This window comes from Mixophyes fleayi, chromosome 4 (assembly GCF_038048845.1).
Source record: "Mixophyes fleayi isolate aMixFle1 chromosome 4, aMixFle1.hap1, whole genome shotgun sequence".
Lineage (NCBI taxonomy): Eukaryota > Metazoa > Chordata > Amphibia > Anura > Limnodynastidae > Mixophyes > Mixophyes fleayi.
This window is the reverse complement of record NC_134405.1, coordinates 100,771,225-100,798,717: the sequence shown is the minus strand read 5'-3', so window position 1 is coordinate 100,798,717 and position 27,493 is coordinate 100,771,225. Positions and strand designations below refer to the sequence as shown.

The 27,493-nt window shown below is 39.3% G+C and overlaps 1 protein-coding gene across 7 annotated transcripts in view; it reads right to left on the bottom strand.

The window, feature by feature from the left end:
* The window catches only part of IL16 (interleukin 16), a 102,637-nt gene that overhangs the window by 7,913 nt on the left and 67,231 nt on the right, over positions 1-27,493 (bottom strand). For all 7 annotated transcript variants that reach the window (XM_075207889.1, XM_075207891.1, XM_075207892.1 and 4 more), the window contains 8 exons: positions 25,606-25,792; positions 24,250-24,367; positions 23,087-23,219; positions 21,727-21,799; positions 19,728-20,146; positions 16,407-16,530; positions 5,294-6,350; positions 1,441-1,630 (listed from right to left, as the gene is read on the bottom strand). In XM_075207889.1, the coding sequence (XP_075063990.1) occupies positions 1,441-1,630; positions 5,294-6,350; positions 16,407-16,530; positions 19,728-20,146; positions 21,727-21,799; positions 23,087-23,219; positions 24,250-24,367; positions 25,606-25,792 (2,301 nt within the window). The remainder of the gene's footprint in view (positions 1-1,440; positions 1,631-5,293; positions 6,351-16,406; positions 16,531-19,727; positions 20,147-21,726; positions 21,800-23,086; positions 23,220-24,249; positions 24,368-25,605; positions 25,793-27,493) is intronic.

Genomic DNA, 27,493 nt, shown 5'->3' with positions numbered 1-27,493 from the left:
GCAGCACTGTGGCTCATCAGACATTGCGGTGAGTCCTGGCCTGCATTCTGCACCTGCACTCACTAATGATGCATCAGTGCAAGATCATTTATTGCAAGTGTCTTGGTATTATACAGGAAAGAGATAACTGATTTCTAGTATGCATAATTACCATGAAAATAAGAATAATTCAAGATCACCACAGGCAAAACATAAATGTAATACCATACAATTTATGTAGCATTCAATCACATTCAGGTGGCATATACACAAAAAATGTACAGCCTTGTGCAACCCCCCTGCAACTTTTACAGAATGTGTTTTAGATTCTTTCTAGCCTCCACCTACAGTATGCTTTTCAACCATATATGTACGGTATATCATTTGATACAGTTATTTATTTATTTTCACTGCCATGGGACATGACACAGATAATAAAAGTCTTAAAACAATGACAAAGGCATTGCTGAAAATCACCAAATGAAATTGTAAACAATACATTTAGGATGAGGTGAAAGGAGGTTGTGTACAAATGGACATATTAAAGTTTCACAAAGGTGGAATTGCACTTAAAAACTGAGCATGTGTTCACATTGTGAATATGGTAAATAATTTTCATTGGAGCAATAATGTAACAAATTGAGGGGAGTTACATGTAGTGTTATAACCTTTTATGCATGCCCATAATATGCCCACTTGGAAAACCTTGAACAGCAGAGGTATAACTCATTATAAATGAACACCCTCAAGACTCACTTTGTAAGTTTTGCAGCAAATCTATGTTTAATTTCTTAATTTATTAAAGTCTATTATACATACTGTATACAGTGTGGGTGTGTGTGGTGGTTAATTTGGTTGTTGCATCGGGATTTATAGTGGTCTATTTTTGTAGCATATTGAAATAGAAGACTTTCTATTTTTCAGGCATTAGCATTGACACAGATCACAGGATATTGTGTTTCTATCATTCTCCCCATAGTAACTTTTACATACTTAGAGCATTGGCAGAAAATCACCCTGGAATGTGTTAGTTTAATTGTTCCAATGATACTTAATATTTGTGCTCTATATCAAGGTCGTAGAGAGCTGCAGATATAACCTGACACTGCTGTATGGTACACACAATATTCACATTTGAATGCTGTTTGTATAGATCACAGGGACTGGCCCCATCGCTGCACTCACAGTCGAGGTCCGGAGATGGGGGTGTAATGCAGGAACAAAATCCCCCTGTCTCCAATAATATGCTTAGAAATCTCATACTGTATTAAGGATTTCGCAGGAAAATATAAGAAACATTATTATAGAGGAGAAACTCCACATCTTGCACAATTATATGTACCTTTATGTACTACTTATACTCTCTAATGTCACTTATAATCAATATATAGTTATATTTTGGGGAAAATACAGCAACAAAACGTAAACAAGTTCACAATAGTTTTAAACAGAATTTCAGACCTTCAGTGTTTCCTCATCCAGCTCTTTGACTTCCTCTATTAGCTGCGCCAGTTCTTGGAGGGGAAGTAGAGAAATGACAGACTGACTAGTATTTGCTGTTGTGGAAGGCGAGCAGAGTGTCGCCTCGAAGACATTCTCTTCCTTCTCTTTATCGGGCTGCCCGGCTCCGTACCCCTTTAACTCAGAAAGGCTTTGGTAAAAAGAACATTATTGGGTCAAAAACATTGTAATGGAGGGAATTTTAATCAAGTGCAAACAACATTGTTTATTTGATTAAATCAGTTTCGGCAACCTGTGGCTCTCTGGTTGTTGCCCTGTGACTTATAATTCAACATCATCTGGAGAGCCACAGTTGATTACCTAAATAGTCAATAGATCTTATGAGCTCAAAGAGTTAATATAATTAAATACATACTTTAATGTGGATTGATAGGGCCAAAAAAGAGTTTTTAAGTGTGTATGTTGAGTTGGATGCATCTGAAGATGCAGTCAGTTCCAATACAATAGGATTTGCGCCAGGCGTATATATCAGGCATAGAAGTATGTATACTTACACGTAACGACAGTGTAGAGATGTGGCTTGACAGCATTAGTAGTAGTAAATACTAAAGCCGCATTACCCTATTTGTACATAATATAATAATGTGATGATGTGTCACATACATGAGAGAATACTGATTTGAGTTATAATAAATGCAAAACCTGCCTTTTCCATATAAATTGTTATGAAATACAAACACATCCACAGCCATTGTCCAGTGGCAATCTTCTTTACTGCAGTAATCCCAATGGAAATGACAAATAAATAAAGCGAATAGATGACACTAGCAGCCAATCAGAAGTTGCTAGACAGCTGGTGGTCCTCATCATCAACACTACGTATCTGCAGCAAACCTCCAGTACCCACAAGATATGGGCCTCTTAAGAAGAATGCCAGGGGATGCGGCCATGCCAAAATATGTCGCACTTACGTGAACATGCCCGAATTTACTCAGCTTACACCTCCCTGCCCCATTTCACCTCCCCAGGCATAATATGGATAAATTCTTGGTACACGTGCTCAGTAAGGAAATACGTATCTATTGCAAACAAATTGGGGTACGTCCAAATCTACATAATGCTGTCTGAGAAGAAAAGTTTAAATTAGAGTACCATGTTTTGTGCCATTTTTAAATTTATGTCCAGCACAAGCTTAAGCTTGTTCGTGAATGTGCTATAAAATTGTCCACTTTTTAAATTGGTTTAACATGCTTATGGCGGCTTTCAAATGCACTAAGCTCTGCACACAAAATCCAAAGATGCAAAATAAGTTAATTTATTTCAAGTGTCATAATTGTGGCGTATATAATATTACATAAGGAGGATTATTAGAACTGAATTTGAGGTTATCTTATGTACCCAGGAAGTACATTTGACACCTCCAATCTGTTGTTAAAAGGCAATTCCTCTATTTTAATTTTATGTATAAAAGATATTTACCCTTCCACCATAAATGAATGTTAGGGAACCCAGCATTGAGACCTCCCTCTTTTACTCCTCCTACATCATATACAGCCCCTGCCATATGCAGCCCTGTCCTCACTTACACAATCACATGAATGGACTACCGCCAACAGAGCGAAGACACTCATCTCCTGAAATCTGTGCTGCTGTCAACACTCAGCTGATATGATTGACTATAGGTTGTTCTATCCCTGACAACTTTAAAACAGGGAACACATGGACCGACACACTTTAAAATGGCTTTTGTTCTCTGGTACATTGTTGTTTGACCTGAATGATCATAATGATGCTTTAAAACATACATTTTCAATATATGTTAATGAGCTGTTCACTGACTGGGATAGAAGGAAGTGTACACACGCATGTGCACCTATGGAGATTTCTGTGATTCTGGCAATTACGCTCGCTTGTGCCTGGAGAGGAGGGATGGGGAAGGGGCATTCATAGACCGAGTACAGTAGGGGTGTGTTACCCAAGCCATGCTGTTTGCAAGTGGTCAAGGACAGATGCAAATAGCAGATGATGATGACGGTTGAGAACTGCTTGTGATTGGCTATTTGTGAATGCTCTGCTGAGGCTGATAGGTGCTTTCTTTCTTGCACCTGCAAATATTATGCTTTTGGATCCATCTTTGATTTGGTGCTCAATAACGGCCAACTCTGCATCAGCACGCTGGTTGTTAGCTTAAGGGTTAATGCTCTGATTTGCTACACATTGTCACTAGCCACATCCACACCAGTTTGGTTTACACACAGATATCCAGAAAAGCAAAGCAAAATCTCCAAAATAGATGCTTGCTCCATACAAAGGATGTCTTTATCATCTAAAGATAGCCACTAATGTTCCCCCAGTTAGGGAAACTACACTATGCTGGATTGTGAGACAGAAGCTGGTTAAACAGAGCTACTGTTATTTCTGACAACTGCACCGTTTGAGCCTCATCTTGAGCAATTCAAAAAGGAACAAATTTGCACCTTGACAAAACCATGTTGCGCTGCAAATTTAAAATGTTTCGACAGACTTACAGTCAGAAGGGGACATGTCCTATCTCAACTTTAAACTGCAGTGTAAAAATAAAGCTGTCCAGTATTTGTGTAACTAGCTAGAATTTTTCCTGCATGCAGAAAAAATAAAATAAATACATTTGCAAACCTGGCATTACAACAGGATTTCTCCAAGAGCAAGTTTGCTCCCTTCTTTTTGGTTTGCTCCTAGGCAGAGGGCCAAGTATCTCCTGAACTGTTTAGGTCCTAAGCATAGGACCCGTATGATTTTACTATATGTGGTGATGAGGGTTTAACTTTAAAACTTAGCTTTGGATTTAGATAGTCATTTTTTAAAATTGCATATTAAATTAAAAAACAAGTTACTATTTGACTTTAATATGTTAATGGCAGTGTATTAATACACTTGATAATAATATTCTCAAAATTACTGGACTATTTATACTTAAGTAAAAAGGTCGCTCCTCTGCGCTAGGCTGCCATAGCAAACTAAGGGAGACTTGCTTTGCAGTAATGCGCTGTGTGAATTGATGTACTCATACATGGTGATGTCATACTAGCTAAAATGACTGTGTTCATAGCTTTTATGACCTGTATCGAGTCCCATTAGGGCATTGTCCTAAAGATATGGGAGGGTCTTCAGTTGCCTGTAATGGAGTTGGAAGGTAATACTTTACTTTTTAACAGATGCAGTAGAACATCAGAACGTCATGGTTCATATTAGAAAATTCCAATTTTAGTGCTTTTTTTTTTTAACAGGTAACTCTTCTGTCCCACTCAATTTATATAGCAAATTTTATAAGTGTATGAACTATATAAGTAGATTTTGTTTACAGTAACAGTTATGTAAATGTATTGACAAATGTGAAAATAGTTTTAGAACACTGACATCTTTGAACCAGCCAACTTGTGTTACTAGAAGAGTAGCTCGCTAATCACTATGGTGTCCCAAGTCCTGTAGGAAGGTTAATGGATGCCTCATTGTTGTAACTTATCTGTAAGCTTGTCTGTCACCTGATTTACAGTCTAAAAGCCTTTCTAATGTGAAACTTGATTTCTGTTTCATATATTTTATCAGTTTAATGCTCATTCACATATTATGTAATGTGGATAAAGCAACATGATCACTGCAATTCTCTAACTTGATATATGTAAGTCCACTATAATATGTGGGGCCTATTGATTTAGCTTGAAATATTGTCATGCAGTGTTCTGTTTGTGGCAGCTCATATGCAAGCCTGTATGGCTTTTCACCACTGCATTTGTTTATGTGAAAGTGTCAACTATACACTTTAGTGTGTAGGGCTATGTCCCTTTAGTGTACTTTGTGCCACATGCTTTCTTACTTCACAGAGAATCCAGTATCCAAGTGATGGTTTTCAGTCAATGAGTTGGATGGACTTTCTTCTGCTGTGGTGGCCTCAGTTTGCCAGGGATCAATGCCCTGTAAGTGTGAAGACTGAGGGAAAGTCAACAAAGATTTCATCAGGGCAGAAGACACTTGGTTGCTAATAGAGTATATCTTGCTGCAGTTCTCACTTATCTTTGTGTTATCCGTTGATGCAGAGGAGGTCAGTGGGTAACTCCTTGATCTTTGACTTGGAGCCTTGTATGGTAATGGCTCAGTGAGCTCTATATATGAAGAGTGAAGCTGTGTTTCATTACTGGTACTGCTGCTTCTTCTGCTGAACAAGTTGATCTTTGGTGGAGAAGAAGACACTTTGGTTTCCTTCTTTTCCACGGGTTTAGGATAAACTATCTGAGGATCACTAATTTCTTTAACTTGATTTTCAACTGAGTTCACAGTTACTTTGTTGAAAGAAACGGTTACACATTCTACCTCTACTTCCTTGTTAGCTGGTTTTTCATGTTGCACTGGAGATCGATTGCTGGGCCTATCATTCCCTTTTGTTATTGGTTGCGGTGTACTAAAAGTTTCAAATGAACTTATCTTCTGTTTGATTGATGATGTCCTGCTTGAAACTTGTGGCCTAAAACTATTACTAAGTTCCCTGGACTTAACAAGACAAGTGCTGTCTGATGTTCGGTCTGTATTCTTAGATCCCTTCAAACTCTGGCGAAACCAGGCTGGCTTGGGGGCCACGGGTGGTCCTTTTTTCAAGTTACTAATATCTTCAGTTCTGCACATCTGAGAACTGGAGTCACCACCCTGAGTTTGTTGATGTCCTCTGTCTATAAGAGTAAGTGATGAGCTATCCTCTCCTGTGCTGATGTTTCCATCTAGATCCATTAGGCTGTGGTCTTCAGTTATATTGGGACTGAACAGGTTTTTAATACAATCAGAAATTCTGACCCACGGATCTTCTGCAGTTGTATCTAAGCTGTAGTCAACACGTGCCTGTCGTCTCAGTAATGGCTTGTGATGAGATACAATAGGATTTCCTACGGAACATGAGGAACAATAGTTTAATGATTACATCATTCTGCACAGTCTCTTGAGCACATGAATCATGGCATATCCTTTCAATGCATCTGTTATGTGTATATTTTAGTATAAACATTGCTTAATTTAATTTATAAAAGAGACAATAAGCAATTGGATAAAGTATATGTTATCCACTATCAAACCGTATTCAGTTCATTAAATGGGAACTACAATAAAGGGAAGAATATATCCTTAACTGACAATAAAAAGGTGTAATTTGTTCAGTGTCCAATGTTTTAAAAGAGATGGTTGAAATTTTTGTCTAAGTCAAAAACCTCCTATTTAAGAGGCTACACGTGGCAGTTAGTGTTTGTGGCTACATATCTTAATCACAGCAGTGATTTAATTGTTAAATATAATTTAAATTTGGGAATACATTTTTCATTAACATTTTCAAATACATCTACTTATAAATCTCTTAGGGGCTCATGCAGAGTTGGATGCAAGTGATTTTTTGCACCAAATACACACTTCCCTACTGCACAAGTGCAAAAATAAAAAGTGTAAGCACAAGCCCTATGCAGACTCAGATGCCTCTTACACTTACTAACTAGTACGCTTTGAGAGGCGTAACAGAGGATGGAAGGGTTTGGGCAAGCATAGGCCAAGTACAGTAAAGGCATGTTCATGCACCTGTTACCTATGCTTGTTGGGTGGCGTATGCTGTGGGTGCTCGACCCCTGGTTCAAGATCATCATCATCATCTGCTATTTATATATCTCCACTAATTCCGCAGCGCTGTACAGAGTACTCACTCACATCAGTCCCTGCCCCATTGGAGCATACAGTCTAAAGCTAGGTACACCCTACTACAAAATTCTAACAATACGATATTTTACCAATTTAGCTAACGACAAAAAAAAAAAAGTCCCGATCAGCATGCCAATACATGGGTACACACTACACTCGATTACCTCCAGATCGGTGCTATTCATCTGTCATTAACTACCAGCTGAGAAGTAGCAGCATAGTGTCTCTCTATAGTGTCCTCTCCTGGTACCCAGCTAAACACCTCCTCAGCATCAAATGCAGCAGCAGTGAGGTTTTTTTATCGCAATAAGACTGTAAGCTTTACAAGGGATCTAATAAACTGCAGGGAGCTGATGCCGAGACCCAACTTTACCTTTGTTTGAACTCCACATTTCTAAAATTATATTCCCAGAGTTGCATTAAGTCACAATTATAGTGTGTAGTAACACTGGATTGCTTGCACCAAACTGTTTCTATCACTGAAGTATTTAACAGCATATTATAGTATTGTTCTGCTATTGTTTTATAAGTGTATCCAAACTGCCACATTGTAAATCGCATCTTGCTACAATGATACTTCCTTTCCTGATGTAACAAAAATGTTGCTTTATTTTGTAATAATGCATAGTAGTGAATTTCTGCCTCCCTTGCCCTCCTACGCTGCCTGACTCTCTCCTTTCATGTGCTGTCATTGTAATATGCCGTAAGGAGCAAGTGTGTCTATGTTTTAATGCCACGTTTACAGCTACGGTGCATGGTGCAATAAATCTTGCCTGGCCATAAATAACAAAAACCATCGTTATATAGGAGAGGCCCCTCAGACTTTTAATCCTTTATATTTCAAAAGTGAAATAAATCTTCATTACTACCAGAGAAACACGTGAATAGCGGAACACATTACATATGTTTGAATGCTTATGAAACTTATAGTTGAAAGTGGCATTGTTTCTGCTATACATAAAAGTAATGTGCTTCCTTACAGCTTTGTAAAACCCTCAGGTGAAGCCTGGCTATGCCCACTTATAATATATACACATATGTATAGCACACCTGTCACACACATGACACATCCTGCGCAAAATCTTCATGCTCAGTTGGGCAGCTGTCACAATGGGTTAAAAGGAATCATCTGCACTATAGAGCTGTCAATATTTAATTAGCTCGAGGATACTTTTTAACTCCCTTCAGCAGTTTGCATAGAAGAATTTCTTACAGCTCTTGCAGAAGCATCTCCTAAACCTTGTCCGGCATATCTAAGACAGCAATCTCTGCTGTCACAACGGGAGAAAGTGAAGAAATAGTTAGAGATGGGCGGGTCCGGTTCTCCGAGAACCGAACCCACCCGAACTTTGGGTATCCGAGTACCGAGCTGAGCAGCTCGGTACTCTCCAGCCCATTCCGAATCCAAATCGAGGCCGAACGTCATTGTGACGTCGTCGGATCTCGGGGCTCGGTTCTCGCGATACTTCAACATTATAAATACACGCCTCCACAGCAATCCATCGCCATTTGACAGGGAGAGAGCAGGGTGTAGTCATAGGCTAATTAGAGCAGGAACAGAGAATACAATATTGTTCTTGCAATTGCTCTAACCAAAATCGCTAGTGCAGAGAGGAGGATAGAGGTTTATTATTTTTTCTTCATATTTAGCACTCCCCAGCGCTTTTGGGGTGTCCCCCATAATTGTGCATAAATATTTCTGGCTGTCAAAAGTCATATCTGTCAGCAGTATCTACTAAATAATTTTTAGCACTCCTCAGTGCTTTTGGGGTGTCCTCCCTAATTGTGCATTAATATTTCTGGCTGTCAAAAGTCATATCTGTCAGCAGTATCTACTAAATAATTTGTAGCACACCTCAGTGCTTTTGGGGTGTCCTCCCTAATTGTGCATTAATATTTCTGGCTGTCAAAAGTCATATCTGTCAGCAGTATCTACTAAATAATTTGTAGCACACCTCAGTGCTTTTGGGGTGTCCTCCCTAATTGTGCATTAATATTTCTGGCTGTCAAAAGTCATATCTGTCAGCAGTATCTACTAAATAATTTTTAGCACTCCTCAGTGCTTTTGGGGTGTCCTCCCTAATTGTGCATTAATATTTCTGGCTGTCAAAAGTCATATCTGTCAGCAGTATCTACTAAATAATTTTTAGCACTCCTCAGTGCTTTTGGGGTGTCCTCCCTAATTGTGCATTAATATTTCTGGCTGTCAAAAGTCATATCTGTCAGCAGTATCTACTAAATAATTTGTAGCACACCTCAGTGCTTTTGGGGTGTCCTCCCTAATTGTGCATTAATATTTCTGGCTGTCAAAAGTCATACCTGTCAGCAGTATCTACCAAATAATTTTTAGCACTCCCCAGTGCTTTGCGCTCAGAATGGATTCAAAGCAGTCCACATATGATCAGAATGAGCAACCAGGTTCTGTCACCAGTTCTGATGTTAGTGTTCCCAGTACGTCATCTGGCCAAGGCGATGTCAAACAACAGAGTGTTTCCAAATTAGTGCAAAAAACAAAAAACAAAATTTTTTTTACTGTATTGAAGCGAAAAAGAAGTGTAACTGAGCAAAAGTTAAGTGACAATAAAAAAAAAATTGCAAGCATGCCATTCTACACACGCAGTGGCAAAGAGAGAATGAAGCCTTCACCTTTGGCTATTAGTGGCAGATCCCAAAAAGTTACCCAGCCTACAATTGGTGCACAACTACTGTTACGCGTCAAAGCCGAGCTGCAAGATAACAGTAAGGCATTAGAGGAGAATGTTTGCTCTGATTCCCAAATGACAACAATCCCTGTAGAGAGTCCATCCAACAGTGGGATGTCTAATCGTGAGCATTCTGCTGATGTGTGCCTTAATAGCCCGAGTGTAGCCGGTGATACCCAAATTGAGGATGCCACTTTGGAATTAGAAGAGGATGAGGGGGAGATTTGTGTAGGCGACGAGGGCGCTAATGATGATGTTGATGATTATGATGCAGACAGATACCAAATTGCCTTTCTCAATTTCTATTTATATTCTAGATTATATAACGGCTGAATAGTTTTCTATTTTACTCCTAGTGGAGAGAGGATCTGATGCAGACAGATACCAAACTGCCTTTGTCCATTTCAATTTTTATTGTACAGTCTATAACGGCTGAATTTATTAGTATTTTATACAAGTGGAGGGGGGCCTAGAGAGACAGAAACCAAACTGGCTTTCTCCATGTCAATTAATATTGTACAGTCTATAATGGCTGAATTTTTTTTTTTTTTTTAAAAAAGTGGAGGGGGGCCTATAGAGACAGAAAGCAAACTGTCTTTTTCCATTTCTTTACATATTTAAGTATAAGTGTAGGGTGTAATATACATCCAAAGACGATGGCTGCATTGCCAATATGCATAGATGGAGAGGAAGACAATCTGTTTTGTGTGTAGAATAAATGAAGGCCTACCAACAAAGAATTAAACTGTTTTTTTGGATGATTTATTACCTCAACAATTAGATTACTTATCTCTAAAACAGTTGGAGCACTAAATTGGGTTATTTTAGGCACAAAAACATGGATTTTCCAACAAAATAGCAAAACAAAACCAAACAAAACCAAAACCAAAACCAAAACACGCAATGGCGGTTTTGCAAAACCAAAACCAAAACCAAAACACGACGGTAATCCAGATCCAAAACCGAATCCAAAACCAAAACACGGGGGTCAGTGACCATCTCTAGAAATAGTGTAAAAGTGTACTTTCTTGTACCATGCTGATGACAGTCTCCGTGGTGGCAAGATACTCATCCTCTTCCATAAAAGCATTATACAGGAACAAGTCTCCCTGAAACTCATGCTGATCCAGGATCGGGGCAAGTGACAGGCGCATGAATGAAATAATCTTTATGAACTGAAACAGACCCAAAATTTGGGTATTGTTGTGCCAAACCATGTGCAGAGGAATAAATCAGCAGAAGACACAGAAAACAGTGTCCTATAACCTTTTGCAGATTTTTGGCATTCTAACGTTACTGCATTACTGGAGATTTGTCTGTGTCATTTCTAATACTCTAGTGACAGAAAACACTCGCTTCTCAAACCACTTGTTAGCACTGTACTACTTAGAATATCAATACTATACTATATATTTCACAGCAAGCAGCCTGGTAACTGGGGCAGGGGTAACTGTCACTGATTCCTCCGGGTACCATAGGGGCTGTCACTGTGCAGTGTGCAGTGTGCAGGATCGTAAGGTGATCGGAACGAAATTATTAAACAGTACGACCAACCAAATGAAACGACTATCGATACTTTGGAACGACTGTCGTTCATCGTGTAAGTATACACACTAATGCGATAACTGGCCGAGCAGTCGTTTATCGGGTGATTGGCCCGATATTTGGCTGAAAAAACTGCAGTGTCTACCCAGCTTAAGTTCTCTAACATACACACACACACACACACACACACACACACACGCACACACACACACACACACACACACACACCAAGAGAGACTAAGGTAAATTCATCAGAATAGACCTTGCAAGCAGCCCCTTCCAAAGGTGCTACCAGCACTAGAGCTCATAGCTTAGAGTGATAGCAGATATTTAATGGGGAAATACAGCATGGGACCCCTGAAAAATCTGGTACCAGCACAGGCTGACCTTGAGACACTAAAACAGGGAAATCCGCAACATGGGTTTCCTCTTTCATAATGTCAAACAGGCGAACTGGGCTGCCAAAAATTCCCCCCCTCCTCCATATGTAAAAAAGCCAAATACTGGTTAATATCATGAGATGGGGACCCCATGTTGCAGGTTTCCCTGTTATAGTGTGACCAGCCAAATCTTGAGGGGAGGATCTAACACTCGTCGTCCCCTGAAATTGCTACTCTTTGGCAGGGGGGGCACATTTTTGTTTTATTTTAATTTACAAACACATTAACAGGCCAGTCTTCATCATCATCAAATTGATGCAAATGACAGGCATCTCTCTACAGTATGATACACTTAAGGTGTGTATGATATACATTAAATGTATTCTTCTCCAGCATACGTATTTTACATGGTATGCTGACACCATAGCTGTACTTGTACACAACCCATGTGCTCTTAAGTGCAAACTTACATCTAAACACTAACTTTCTCACAAGCTGAGAAAGGAACTGTATCTTATTCAATATTTTAAAAACATTGGTTTCTCCGTGCACATATCGGGCCTCATTATGAAAAACAAAATAGCTGATACAAAGCAAAAAAACCTCCTTGGTGTTGCCATACACCTAGATTTGCGCATGTGTGCCTAGATTTCCACCAAAGCACATGGATTTGTGGATCAATGGTGGTGTGATCGTGGCAGAGGACAAGGTGCTTGCAGTGGCTCATGGGAAGAGTTGGTGCTCCAAAGTATGGAGCACCAGGACCCTTAGTTGTGCCGACTAGTGCAAAAATGAGATTTCAATTTGCAAAACAAGGGTTATTAAAATGAAATAAAGAGGTGGAGAGGGTGCATTGTTAGGGACTTTCTTTGCTGTGCAGAGGAGCCAAGGCAGGGGAGGGCTGACAAATTTTAGCCCAGAGGGCAAGACTTGACTCAGCAGCCTATTAGAAACATTTTAAAGGGAAGAAAGAGGCAGGTGACCCAATGGTCCAGCCAAAGGTAGGCCACTATGGGACTGGAACGGGGCAGATGCCCCCTGTCCCCCGAGCCCAGCCTGCCCCTGGGCCCAGGAATATTTCCACTCTACAAAAAAGTCTTGCTTTTTGCACAAGCTCTTAGCTGGCGGAGATCTGGTCCTGTTAATGTTCTCCTATACTTTTAATGGGTTGCATTTTAAGCACAAAAAACTAACACTGTAATAAAGTCAGTCCCTATCTTCTTTCACTCTCGTGATTAGAGGTGTTCACTGACCCCCGTGTTCTGGGTTTGGTTTTGGATTTGGATTAACTTCGTGTTTTGGTTTTGGCAAAACCGCCCTTGCGTGTTTTGGTTTTGGATCTCAATTTTTTTTTTCTAAAATCCCTTTTTTTTTGTTGCTAAAATCACAGACTTTTGCTTTTTTTCCTACTACATTATTATTATTAGCCTCAATAGCACTAATTTCAAGTCATTTGCAGTCAATTTTGACCACCTCACAGGTCACAATATTATTTTCATACACTTTCAAACAAAGACTGCAGCGACCTGGCTGGATGCTAAGTGACAGAGCAATGACTCAAACACACGGCAGTTCATAGCACATCTAGGAAACATTGCCACACAGCAGTGGTAGTAAAGAAAAGTGGTGCAAGATGGAATTGTCCTTGGATCATGAATTCAGTTATGGTTCATTTGTTCGCTCTAACTGTTCCTTGGATAACTGTGGTAATTCTACAGCTAATACATTGCGACGAGCGCTGAATCCCCCTCAGGATAAATGCATTTATCAGACCAAGACCAATCCAGGGAATTGTGTAATTTCTGAATCTGAACATACATTTTCCTCTAATGCCTTACTGTTTTCTTACAGCTCGGCTTTTACATGTAAAAGTATTTGGACACCACTTTTGGAGTCAGAATGACAAGGTCTTGCTTGGTCATGATTGACCTCACAAGAAGATGCCTCAGTGACAGTTGCAGACTTAGCACTCATAGAGAAAGGCGAAGGCCTCATTCTTTCCTTGCCACTGCATGTGTAGAATGGCATGCTGGCAATTTTATTGTTCTCTGCAGATAACTTTGCCTGGATTACAGGTCTTTTTTTTTACCAAGGTAAAAGGTGTTTTTTTACATTTTTGTTTCCCTGAATTAAAAATACTATGCACTTTAACATAGGATTTAGCAGATGACGAAGAGGGATTACTATAATCATGACTGGTGCCAGCAGCTGCTTGGTGCTCCTGGTCTTCTGTGTACTGCTGTAAATCCATTTTGATAACACAGTACAATGTGACTGCAAATTAAGAACAACACTGCCAGCCCTATTATTTCTATTTCAGCAATGACAATTAGTAATGAAGCTCTCCTCTTTGTGTTTTACCTATATAACACAGTACAATGTGACTGCAGATTAAGAACAACACTGCCAGCCCTATTATTTCTATTTCAGCAATGACAATTAGTAATGGAGCTCTCCTCTTTGTGTTTTACCTATATAACATAATACAATGTGACTGCAGATTTAGAAGACTAAGCCTGCCAGCCCTATTATTTGTATTTCAGCAATGACAATTAGCAATGGAGCAATGGAGCTCTCCCTCTTTGTATGTTACCTATATAACACAGTACAACGTGATTGCAGATTTAGAAGACCAAGCCTGCCAGCCCTATTATGTGTATTTCAGCAATGACAATTAGCAATGGAGCAATGGAGCTCTCCTCTTTGTATGTTACATATATAACACAGTACAATGTGACTGCAGATTTAGAAGACCAAGCCTGCCAGAACTATTATTTCTGTTTCAGCACTTCAGTATTCAACAATACAGCACCGCCGCGAATGCTTCTTTGACAGCGCCGCGGCTGCTGTATAGGACAGCGCTGCCGATACGCATGCGCAGCAGCTCTCTCGTGTGGGTTTTTTGGGGGGTCAGGGGGGGGGGGAAGCAACTTCAGGTGTGTTCGGTTCTCGGGAACCGAGCCTGAACATCTCTACTCATGATTAATTAAATCCATAAATGCGGAAAAGAGTATTTTCGGAGAAAAACGTTAAAGTTTTCTTAAATGAATAAATGTTTCAAAAGTGAGGTTGGATTTTAATACCCTTTTTACATTTGCACAGTGCGACTCTTCAGATTTTTCTGCCTCCTTGCCCACCTATGGGGACTAAGACTATAGAGTAGGTATGCTCCTTGATGCACTCTGGGAGGACTGTCTAAGTGCACTGGTGCAAAACAAAGGGATTTTGTGCTGAGCACCCAGTACATGCTATAAATGGGGTCCATGATAGTCCAAGTGTATCAGCATGCCTACTTGTACATATTGCTTCTCATTAGATTAGAATAGATTTACACCACATCTTAGGAGATATAAAAATGCAGTTTGTATTTAAAAAAGCTCTGTGGCCACCCACAAATCAAGGCCACGTCTACAAGTTTTCTTTATCAAATACCCTTCACTCAGGTAAGTATCATATTTGCAGAGCCACCATTTTTCCTTTTTGTTTTTCAGTTTTGTGCAGGATTGGTGCAATAATTGCATCTACCTAGTCACACCAATGAACCCCTCTGACCATTGTCAAAATGAAATTAATGTGTGTCCTCTAATTTGTTATCTAATTGTACAAAAGACTGCATATGGTGAGATGGGGACTACCATGGGGGTGGGGCCCAAAATGATGTGATTCGCCGGCACACACCCTAGCCCCCCTGGACTTGTCACTTGAATTCTCTACTGTGACTGGGACCCTTTAAATTCCAGGTAAATCTTCCACTTCTAAAGTGCAGAATTTTCTTCTTTGGCATAAATACATAAAAAAGATTTAATTTATAAACCTCCCCCAGGGTCATTTCTAATAAGTAATTTGGCATTTTGCGTTGGCTAGATCTCATCTAAAGGCCCCTCTCCTCATTATGTTCTATTGGAAAAGTATTCGGATTATATAGACCCCAAAAAATTCCAGGTTGCTTATTATATTATATAAACAACCCTTGCCTTTCTTTTCATAATTCGAGCCTACTTTGTCAGCATATAGTACATTATGTCTTAGAAGTGTTTTGTGATGTATGCATAATGCCACAGAACTACAGATGGACTGTTTGTTCAAAGTCTGCCAGATTGGACTTTAGTGGCTTCACCCACTCACATGTACTGTATGTTTGGGTGGGGCTCTTGAATGGGACCAAGCTTGGCATAATTATATATGGAATTATTATAAATGCTCCATGTAAATCTAATAATTCTAATAGAAAGCCTACTCTAAAATCTTCAACGTTATAAAGTTTATATCTTGACAATATACAAAAACACTGTATTTAATACCATGTACTAAAGTAAATGTAGAGAACCCCATATTCTTGTGTCTACCTAGTACAAGATTGTTGAAAACCAATTTATTAGTTAAAGTTAAAAAGTTATTAAATAAGTCTGATACCGTCACTTAGCAAGTAAAGACTCTTAACAAGTAAAAACATAATACTAAGTATGCTCTATATACTGACATTGTAAATTAAGCAGTACATTACTATAAGATAATCTCTCCTCTTGATTCAGATTTGAATGCATGATTGCAATGTAAAATACAGAACACTATGATATATGTTCTGATGCATATTGCTGCACTGTATTGCATGAGACTGGGTCAGGCAATGACATACCTGTGTCTGAAGACTTCTGATCAGCAGGCGCTGTGTGCAAGGACTCACTGGAAGATAACGATGTATCTAATACATTGTGGGCTGTCATTTGCTGGTTTCCCTTCAGTAGCAAGTTTCCTGCTTCCTGATTGAAATAATGCAAACATGTCAAAAACAGCACCATGAAAACCACAATCTGTGTCAGAGGGTACTGCTCAGTGATAAGTATACATTACTGCATTATTTGGTTAGGCAAAGAGTCTTTGCGTTATCAGTGTTTTGGTGCTAAATGATGATGTGTTTCAACACTCTTTATTGTGTTACACAGTGAATTAAAGACATTGGTGTAAGCCAGATGCTAATCTATTGGATTTTCAATGACCCATTGTTAAATTCACAGCCTCAGTTTATGTGTATAGCAGAACATAGTATACAAATGGGTACAGGACAATATGCATTTCCCTTGTAGTCCCAATTTATGCAAGTGGAATAGTCACTGAGCAAAAGGGGACTTAGAGATTTCTGGCATGTCCTGCACATAATTGGCCTGAATCATCAAGGAACGTAAATGGGGATTTTGTGCGTACAAGCCGCAAACTCACTCGGAACCAGAACCGGACCATACGCCACAGACCGCACCCACATTCAATTCAACTTCGAGCACAGAATACGCTTACTACAGCTTACGTTATCATGGAGGAGTCAGGGTGGGGAAGTGGCGTTTGCCAATAGTCAGTGTACAGTAAGAGCGTGCCAATCTCAAGCACACACAGCAGCATCCAATTCATGCTCTGGGCATCTCTCAGGTGTTTTTCAGCTGTATCTCGTGCTCCAGCTACAGGTCTAGTGGAAGTGCCGATTACTAGTGATGACGGCTGTGTGTTTACATGCTATAGCATGTGTTTGCAGTCAAAAGCAACAATAAAAATGTATTTTATGTAGAGTAGTCATTTATAACATATTAATACATGTATTTCATGGAGAAAAAAAATTATACAAAAAAACTATTTTATTTTTAAATGCTTTATCATTAATGCCTATATTATTAACAGTAATTGAATAGTTTTTCTTCTGTGCATTGTTTTACAGTTTTATATTCCATATATATATTGGATGTATCCTGCAGTATATTGTCTGTTAGAGCACAGTGGATCTAGACCTAAATTCATCACCACATGTATCTTCAAATCCGTTCCTTGTTGAGTTTGGGCTTATATATTACACGCTTTACTTGCGTTTTAAAACATTAAGTTCAGTATGTGTGCCTTAATGAATCAGATTCAGGCCCAATGTGGGCATTGTTTCAGCGATCAGCACAAGGCTTGGATAGCCCATTTTGTCCCCACTTTCCCCTGCAAGCCTGACAGTTATACCTCTGGTTTATGTCCCTAAATACCGTCACAATGTTCTTGTTCGTCACACAAGCTATGTATCTCTTCCTTACTATATGGATTTACTAGAGGTTTTTTTGTTTGCTCCAATGTAATAATGTCACACAGGATATGACAGGACATGACAGAAGGTTATATGATATCACAGCCTTATACAATGATACAGAGAAGGTGACTCATAGCTATCATTAACATAAGTCAACAAACATTTGTAGAGCAGTTACTTTATTTCCATAAAAGCACTGACTCCCTTCCTCCTATATATTATATAGAGAGACAGTTATAACTTTTTGGTGGCTTCCAAAATTATCTATGTGGTCATACATTTAACATAATTATAGAAACCCTGTGTATTAGTAGTGTAGGCTGTTGCTTGTGTGGTTGTGTGTGGTAAGTATGTGGAGATGTGCACATGTGTGTAGTTGAGAGACAAATAAAAGTACATATGGTTGCACTAATGTTAAGAGCTGCCTTTATACCTGTGGAAGATTGAGAGGTATGATGGTAGAGAGAGACCCATGTTTGTGAAGACTTGTCAAACAGCAATGTTTTATTTATACAGTATAATAAATATTTCATTTTTCCTCCAGTAACATGTGGTACAGTAATATGACAATGACACACATGTAAATCACTATAATGACCATACGTCTGATGTTGGAGTATACACTTTTTAAAAATCATGATGGAATTTGAACAGAATAATCTGCTATTGTACATCTGTTGTTACAAACCCCTTGGCACGTCTGATCCCCTAAAGAAATGTGTTGTGTGATATACTGCACAAACTCGAACTTCCTCTGCTAAACCACATCCTGTGTTTCTTCTGTTTGTCTTCACGTTTCTTTGTGCTTGGGTTTTTACTATGAATATCTATTATTATGATGTCTTCGCAGCACTGTTATTTTTAATATCTATAAAGAGCATTTACGAAACGGTGTCCTGCAGAGCAAATGCTGTTTTGTGACGCCATAGCAAAGGTGCATTGGGATTATTAGCCACCGTACATAACACTGTAAAGAGACAGTGTGATGTCAGTTCTGATGATTTGTGGCATCATGCTCCAACAGCATTTCTGCATGATTCTGCCCATTTATACAGCAAGTGCATGATTTAGTGTGTCAAGATGGAGATGACCCTAGGTAGGTGCACATTTTGCTTCTACTGATGGGAGTTTGGAGTGTTCCTTGCTGGCAAGGTGCAGGAATGCAGCTTGTATTGTACCCAAATGCAAAAATCAATAAAACACACACATTATTATTCAGAGTGTGTACACTGGGCACATACCAAAGCAGGAAGGGTCATGCAGATACGTATGCACAAGGTAGACAAATAGGATCATATATGCAAAACTAACTATGCTGCCTGTACGCATGTTTTGCAGTTAGTAAATTGCCTTCAATAATTAGTAAGTTCTGATAAATTATTTAACACTAAATACTGGCTCCGTTACAGCTGAAAAATTCATACTTTCAAAGGTTGAGAGGCGGTTGCTACCCAAATCTGTCTGTATCTCAAACTTATTTTGTTTTTTCTTTAAAAAAGCAAACAAAAAAAATGGGGGGAAGAGGAAAACCTAATGCCCCCTTGCCAGAAGTTTCCATGTGCCTGTTCCAATCCCTGCTCTGTTCAGAATGGGGACTCGCAGGCTATGGGGGCAAATGCCCAAGTCTTATCTAGTAGGCACAGCACATTCCTGCCACGCTTACCGTGCTTAACGTGTTCCGCCGGCCCTGGCACTAAATTTAATTGGGTGGTAATGAATTTTGCACTATATCCTGGTCTGTAACACAATTAGCAAACCTACAGTATGTTCTGTGTAAAATGTGGGGCTAATGCAGGTGGGGGTGCTTAAGGCACCATAGCTTGTGTGTCTACACAATGATGGACACAATCCTAACACACATGGATTACACAGTCCTGACACCAGATGGATTACAAGTGCACTTACATCATCCCTTGTATCTTGCTTATAGTACTTCCTGGGTGGTGGGGCTGGTTTTGATGTAAGTTTCTTAACTATGATTTCTCCTGAGTGTCCACTATTTTTCTTACAGAGAACCTGAGTTGTATGCAGATGCTCATTGGCAAGAGGTGAATGGTCTTCCAGATTCACTGGGGCAGAATAATGCAGCTGTGCACTCTCCAGTCTCACAGGGACATCCACACTATGCACCCTGCTCTTCATGTCATAGGCTTGGTAGAGGTCTGTGCCAGCACACATTGACCTGGGGTTATAATTGCTGTCACTGCTGGAGCGAACCATTTGCTTCTGTTCCCTCCGGCTGTAATATAAGTATGCCACGTGCCTCTCTATACAGCTCTCACACTGGTATTTCCCATGACAGCATGATGCCATCTTTTTATCACCTGCAATTTAAATACATGTCACATCATTTCAAATATTTGTAAGTTATATAATGTGTGCCTTCATTTTGTGTAGACAGCATTATAAACACATTGAGCCTCAATTAGAGTTAGACACAAGTCCATTTGCACCATGCAAAAATGCAACTTGCAAAAAATTTGCCACACAAAACTTGCCTCCATATTTTGAGTGACACGTATGTTGCATTTGCACTTGGAGAGGCATTTCATGGCTTTCATGCGTAAGTTCAGTACAATAAAGGTGTATACACAAGTCAACCATGTTTCTTAGAGATGTATCCGATTGTGGCATCTTTAAAGTTACACATAAACTCAAAACAGCCGCAGGACCATAAGTGTATGGACTCAGTTTTGTATCGAGACACAACTCGCATTCAGCTATAAATAAGGCCCGTTATCACTAAGGGCTTCATTTACAGTTAGGCGCAAATCCAGTAAAAGGATAGACATTTGCACCTGGATAAACAACATTATGATGCAAAGGAATTTCCCATGCACAGAAAATATTACTCACACATACTGGGAATATTTATTTTAACTCTGCAATTTAAAGTTGGGCTAGGTAGTACCCCCATCCACACTATAAATCTGTCTACACATATTAAAACTGCCCCCCTACTTGCAGCACAGTATGGTTTTGCCGAGGTGCAAAATTGCACTTTCTATCTGGATTTGCTCTTGACTCTAAATCGGTGTATGATAGTCAAACAACCATTGGGAAAATTGTTTTTAAAAGAAAAAGAAATGTATATTTAGTGTTAATGTACAGTGAACAATGATATGGTGTGGTCCAAATATATAAGGCAATTTATAAATCAAAATATCCATATGGTATTTAATAGTATTAAATTAGGTGCAGTTTCTGTAAATATAGACTCATGAGTGAGTAGGTATGATAATTGAGATCATATTGTGCTGTATGCTCACTCTACAACCACTGGATGGCAGTATAAGTTCTAAGAGGGTCATATTATGACCCTATGTCCTGTAAACTAGTGGTGGGCAAGGTGTGATTCACCAGCTGCAGACACAAAGTCACAACAGCTGATCAGCCACTGAATGGCTGAATCGCATTGCATTTTGTTTTGAAATACAGAGCAGTCCCCATAGAGGTCTATGGGGACTGCTCTATACTGCAAATTAATAAGGAATGAAAAGGCATTTACACATACGGTACATTACTGTATGTGTAAATTGGCAGGTCTGCTGTATGGGGAGAGTATTGCGGTAGAGGGATCTTCGGATCCCTCACCGCATCTTACTGCTTTCCCCTCCGGTCATTATCACAAAGGTGGTCACTTTGTGATAGTGATAGGAAAGATAGTAGAGGGGTCTTCGCAAGAACAGCAGTTTTTCGTGACTACTGTTCCTGTTGAAGATTTTTATAAATACACACAATCTTTCAATCCTTATCTTTGCCATAAAGTTTGAAAGGGTTTGTGTTAGAAATGTGGTAATTAATAAATAGGGGCCCTAGTCTTTGATATCACATATATTTCTTTACTGTACAGGGATTCTATAGAACACTCTCCCATTAAGCTTGTTTGTTACTAAAACGTTACCTTCCATGTTCCACTGAGGATGTTCCTTTTCCACAGCCTCAGCCATAGCTTGCTGCAGCTGTTGCTCGGAGACCTGCAAAATGTTCAAACAACACAGTGAGTACCGAAAAACGTGTATTATTGGATGTTAGTGAAAAACATTTCTATGACGATAGCTTCAGGAAAGGCCACTCGCTCATTACCCACAATATGTGAATTCAGTAGGCTAAATGAATATGAGGTTGGAGGGGGGGGGTTACGTTCGAAAACTCATTTCATCTAAATAATTTTGTTCCTTTAAATAACAGCAAATTAATTTTTGCATAAAGGAACAATAAAGTCATGTTGTGCAGGCAGACTACAATCTGTCATTTCTCACAGGGATATCCTGAGACCAACTCTCTCACCCATGCTTACAAAATCAGTATCAGGTTTTGTGTCTGTACTCTGTACAAAACTTGTTTGTTATAAACGTTGCCTATTATGTCTTATGTACAGTAGTATGTTTGATGTCTTGCTAGTCTTACACTTATGCTTTTTGAGTTTCATGCATTTTGCCTCTGCTCGTTTTGTATCTAGTCTGTTCATCCGCCTCGTCTTTGTTCTGTACTCTATGGCACTGCGGAATTCTGTGGCGTTATATAAATAATATCACCCTATGCCCTTCAACCTTTACTATCCCTACACTACATTAATTATATAAATATAAAGTTCTTGTTGACATAGTCAGTACTGTATATCCTTATCCTACATAGAAACTGACCTAATAAAGGAAAGTTTCCCATGGGACAGAATTATTGTGCTATATGTGACTCTGTCTGTAATACGGTGGAAGGTTTTGTGTTGTGTTTAGTTTGTTTTCTATTTCCACCCTTTTATGCAGCAGAATGTTATTACACACCTGCTATTGCATATCTGCAGGATTCAAAATGAGTTTATTGCATGTAGAACAATTAACCAATCCGTCTGAGCACAATTTTTGTTTGAGCTGTAAATGCATCGTCTTACAGGGGCGCACGCAGGATTGTCAGGGGGGGTTTCCCCCCCTGACCCCAAAAAACCCAAAAACGTGAGAGAGCTGCTGCGCATGCCCCCGTTTCGGCAGCGCTGTCCTATACAGCAGCCGCTGCGCTGTCCGGCGCTGTATAGGACAGTGCCGCTATGGTGGGCACTTAGCTAGCGGAGGGGGGGTTTCTGTAGAACCAGAAACCCCCCTGCGTGCGCCACTGTCTTATGATATTCTCTACGCTATGATTAAGTGCCTGGTAAAGCGCATTAATATCGGTGTGTGCCTGTTTATCCTTATGCTCGACTTTTATCACCAGAGCTAAATATGTTTATGCCAGTCTACTGCTAAGTATTTAAATTTGGTTGGAATTACCTGAGGGTCTGGATGTCTGCTTATCAGAATAATGATTGCTCCAGGGTGGCAGTGACTTAACAGTGCATATACTTCATTCAAAGACTTGTAACTGACTGCATACTCATTTATTTCCACAATCGCATCACCTTTTCTAAAAGTGAAGCATGAGACAAATACATTGGTTACAGAGGAAATGTGCTGTTATGTTTCATAATCTGCACTCTATATAGCCTCATAAGCTTGTGCTGGGAGCTCTTTCAGGTTTATCCTAAGGAAATGTCTGAGTCCAAACGTTGGTTTTATGCTACCTCTGCTTAGTTGTGGATATCATACAGCCATGGCCTGTTTGGAAGGAACTCTTATTTCCTGGAATCATGCAATTATTGCAAATTCTACAATATGTAAAATCATGGGGGACAGGAAAACTGAATTAAAGTAAATGATAATATTAATAATGCTGTATTTCAAGGAGAAAAGGGAACTTGTAGTTGCTCATAGAGTAAAATGCCCATGGAACCAATTACAAGTGTTAAATGGTTAAATGTAGAGAACAGCTATGACCTACAAGCATTAAAGCGTTAGTGGATTCAATATAGCATTTATTCTACCTGTACGATACTCAACATGTCCCTGAATCGTCTCTGATCATGTAGTAGAATGTCGGTGGATCTATAAAAATCTACCTCCACACTTAAAACTGCATTGTTGCATTTAAAGCCTTAATGCGTGTTTATTATCATAGGAATATGCATTTTATACCCCATATACACTCATCACAGTTATAGGAGCCATCTATCTTTCTACACTAATGCTGCCGATTCTTGTCTCTGTGTATAAACACCACAGCTATTAGGCAAGAAATTCCAGCAGAAACAGAGGAGGTAAATAAAAAATTGGCTAAATAATTACTAGATTAAGTGGGTAGACACCTAAAACAGTTTGAAGTATATACTGCCTGTGGGCAGTTTATGGAGGAGTAGCAGTGAAAAGCATGCATTACAATAGCATCATTTTTTCTTATAGGTAGAGAACCCCTTTCATCATTTCTGGAACAAATGGAATCATGGTATACCTGTAGGGTTTAGTGAATAATTGAAAAAAAAAATGTTTATTTTTGTGCATTTTAAATTGTTATTTTGCTTCTGCTTGGACCCTTTATTGAGAAACAAGTTATACTGTACCTAAGCCGCCCATCCATATGGGCCACAGAGCCTGGAGACAGTGTATGGATAAATATTCCAGAAATGCCACCACAGTTTGGAACACTGCACAATCCGATCCCCAGCCCGACACCTGATTCTGAAGAAATTAAGGGCAAGTAACACTGCAGTACACTGACACGTGTATATGTGTGTCTGTCTGTGTATACCTTATAAAGTGATTTTTTTTTTCAACAAAGACTGAGCCTTCTGAACCGGAGATAGCATCTGTCTATTTGGGTTGCAATTAAAGAAATGTGTAATTATACTATGTTTCTACAGTAAGAAGAGAAAGTAAGAAGATATAATATTCAGCTGGATGACTGGGTTGCAATGAATGATAATGTCAAGGTTTTTTTCACAGCTCTTTGATTTCAATGCAATTTTCATGTGTTATTTTGTATTATGTTACTGCAGTTGTATTTTAAATTGCCTGTGTCTTAAGATACGTGCAAGTTTAAAGCTAGCGTAAAGTTACGTCTGGCGCCAGAATGTAACTGTCATCTTCATAAACTTGGAAACAACTAAATATATGGTTGTAAGTTGTATGTATGCACAGTGTGACAAATTATATGCAAGTTGCAATTTTACATGGTGAAAATGGACTCATGTCCAACTCTAAATCAGGCCCCTAATGAAATTGCCCCATCACATGCAGCCTTGTGCTTACTAACATAATCAGATGAGTGGACAGGTCACTACCCCCAACAAGGTCAGCACACTCATCTCCTGCTGTGAACATTCTCAGTTTGTTCTATCCCCACCCATTTCAATACTGAAGACTTCATAGATGAGCTGGAGATGACAATTAACACAATAAGGTGCTTAATCATGAGACAAATACACCTTAAAGGGCAGACCTATGGAAATTAGCAAGGCTAAACTGCTATGTTCTTAGTATTTGAGATATAAAATATTGCCGGGTTTCATGGCCCAAACAATTTTGCAGAGTAGATTGTGATTCAGTTTTCAATGGGTAAACCAATCAGAATGCTGGCACCCAATGGTGGAACTACCATTGGTGCACCGGGGCCCATGGAGATAATGGGGCCTGCTGCATGGCAAAGGGACCCACAGCCCGCTAGTTCCTCTGCTGGGATCACTTCCTGTAATGCGGCATGTGGGAAGAGGAAGGAGATTCCAAATCCGAGAGATCCAACTGCTGTACAGAAAAGGATCTGGTTAACGTGCTATATTTTTGTGTTTAGTAATAATCTGCACCTGCAAAATTTTTGATTACATTAAGTGTATTATATCTGTAATGTGTATTTGCTGAATACAGTACATACATGCTTATATGTTTATTATTAGGATAAGTGCCTACTGTCTGGTCAGTACCTTTTTGTAATGACACCTCCATAAAGACCCTGTCATTGGGGTTAGAGCTCTCTGGTTGAAGCGGACTGTGCTCTCTCACGGCGCAGGTGCTGGAGCTTTTTGAGCGGACCATTTGGGAGTTGCAGGCTTTGATATCTGGGGCACTGAGTCCTGTCCGAACTGTAAGTGTGAGCACTCCTTTCTTCACCTGTGAGGATACATGCAAAAGGGTATCATACACATGTACTGCATAGGCAATACAAGGTCACTATAGCGTTTTGCATCAATCAGCGTGTGAATACATATTACCAGCCACTCTAAAAATGCAGCATTAATAAAAACATATATCTATGAATAGGCAGCAGTCTCACTCGTCGGAACAGGGTGAGAAAAGGTAAGGAAGGTAGGGAATTTCTCGACATCTGGTCTCCCAAAGGTGCACACACATGGCAAATCTTATGTAAGGGCACCTTGTTAAACCTTAATTGCAGTTTAATAAGGAAATGGATTATTTGACTTATAAGAAGATGTTACAACGACTATTCCTGTCTATATAACACTATACACTGTTTATATAACACAGTGAACATGCATGCCAGACAAACTGGTGCTAAGACAACTATTTTTATCAAGGTATTTTTCCTCTTGTATTAAATTATGTAAATGCAACCAGCTTAAAGACTGTGAGACTCATTTAGAGTTAGCAGTAACCTAGATAGAAAGTGTAATTTTGCATTTTGGCAAAACAATGCTACAAAGGAAAGTGAATGATTAGAGTAGACAGTGAAATGCATCCATGCTCAGCTGTAAATAGCAGTGTCAAAATAAAGCTGCTCAGCATTTCTGTGCTGCATGCAAAGGCAGTATATTCCCTGCATGTGGCATTTGCATCCCATGTAAAAATTTGTATCATTTAGTTGGATTTGCATCCAACTCTTTATGATCCCTACACCTTTAAATCTCAAGAATATTAGAATGAGCCCTATATTATTTTAAAACAAATAACATTAAAAGCGTTGGACTATCCCCCAGCTGATCTAATAATTTAATGCTATCAGTCAGGAGAAACTAAATTATTAGACTTGATCATCATGTGATCACCACACATCCAATCATGTGACTTGTACTGCTGAAACTATTCTGTATGGAACACTCGTATTTGGCCATCTATTCTGACTTACAATCTATTCTATCTTACTGTGCTACCCTATTTATCTAGAAAAATATATGCAGAAGCACAAAGATAGGTTTAATTGGCATTTGCACTGTGTACAGGGCTAGATTAATAATGGGCCTGGTGGAGCTGCAGCTCCAGGCCTCCAACTAAAATAGGTCCATCAAGATCAGCGCAGGTGCAAATCCAAAAGGGATGATTAGGGTATTTCTGTTTCCTATATGAAAATCATTTATAACTGTGTATCTGTATGAAACATGTGTCTGTGTGGTTCCCTCAACATGCACATGCATCTGTTCTGCGTACCTTTGTATGTATATCTGTGCAGGTTTTTATGCTTGTTTAGATGTGTGGGTACATTTGTATGTTAAGACAAAATTATGTAAGTGTTTTTCTTATCTTAAACTTTGAAAATTAAGTATTAAAGTTAAGTAGCCATGTGATAAGTTGAAAGCAGAAGTCAAAATTGAAATGACGGTATGGAAATTTTAGAAGTGGGGGTGGGATGGGGACCGATGTAAGGGGCCCGTGCTGGCTAGGGTTTAAAAACAATACAATTGTAACTAAATAGCATTTTGGAGCATGTGAGGAGCATGTGGGGGCATTATGGAATGAGTAGTTTGAGCTTGCTGAGTCTGTTTTTGGGCTGTTTTTCCTTTCTCATCTTCACGGGTAATGTGTGGCCCTTCTGAAGATTTGCTGTATGCATTATGTACTGTGTGATCTGTGTTGTGT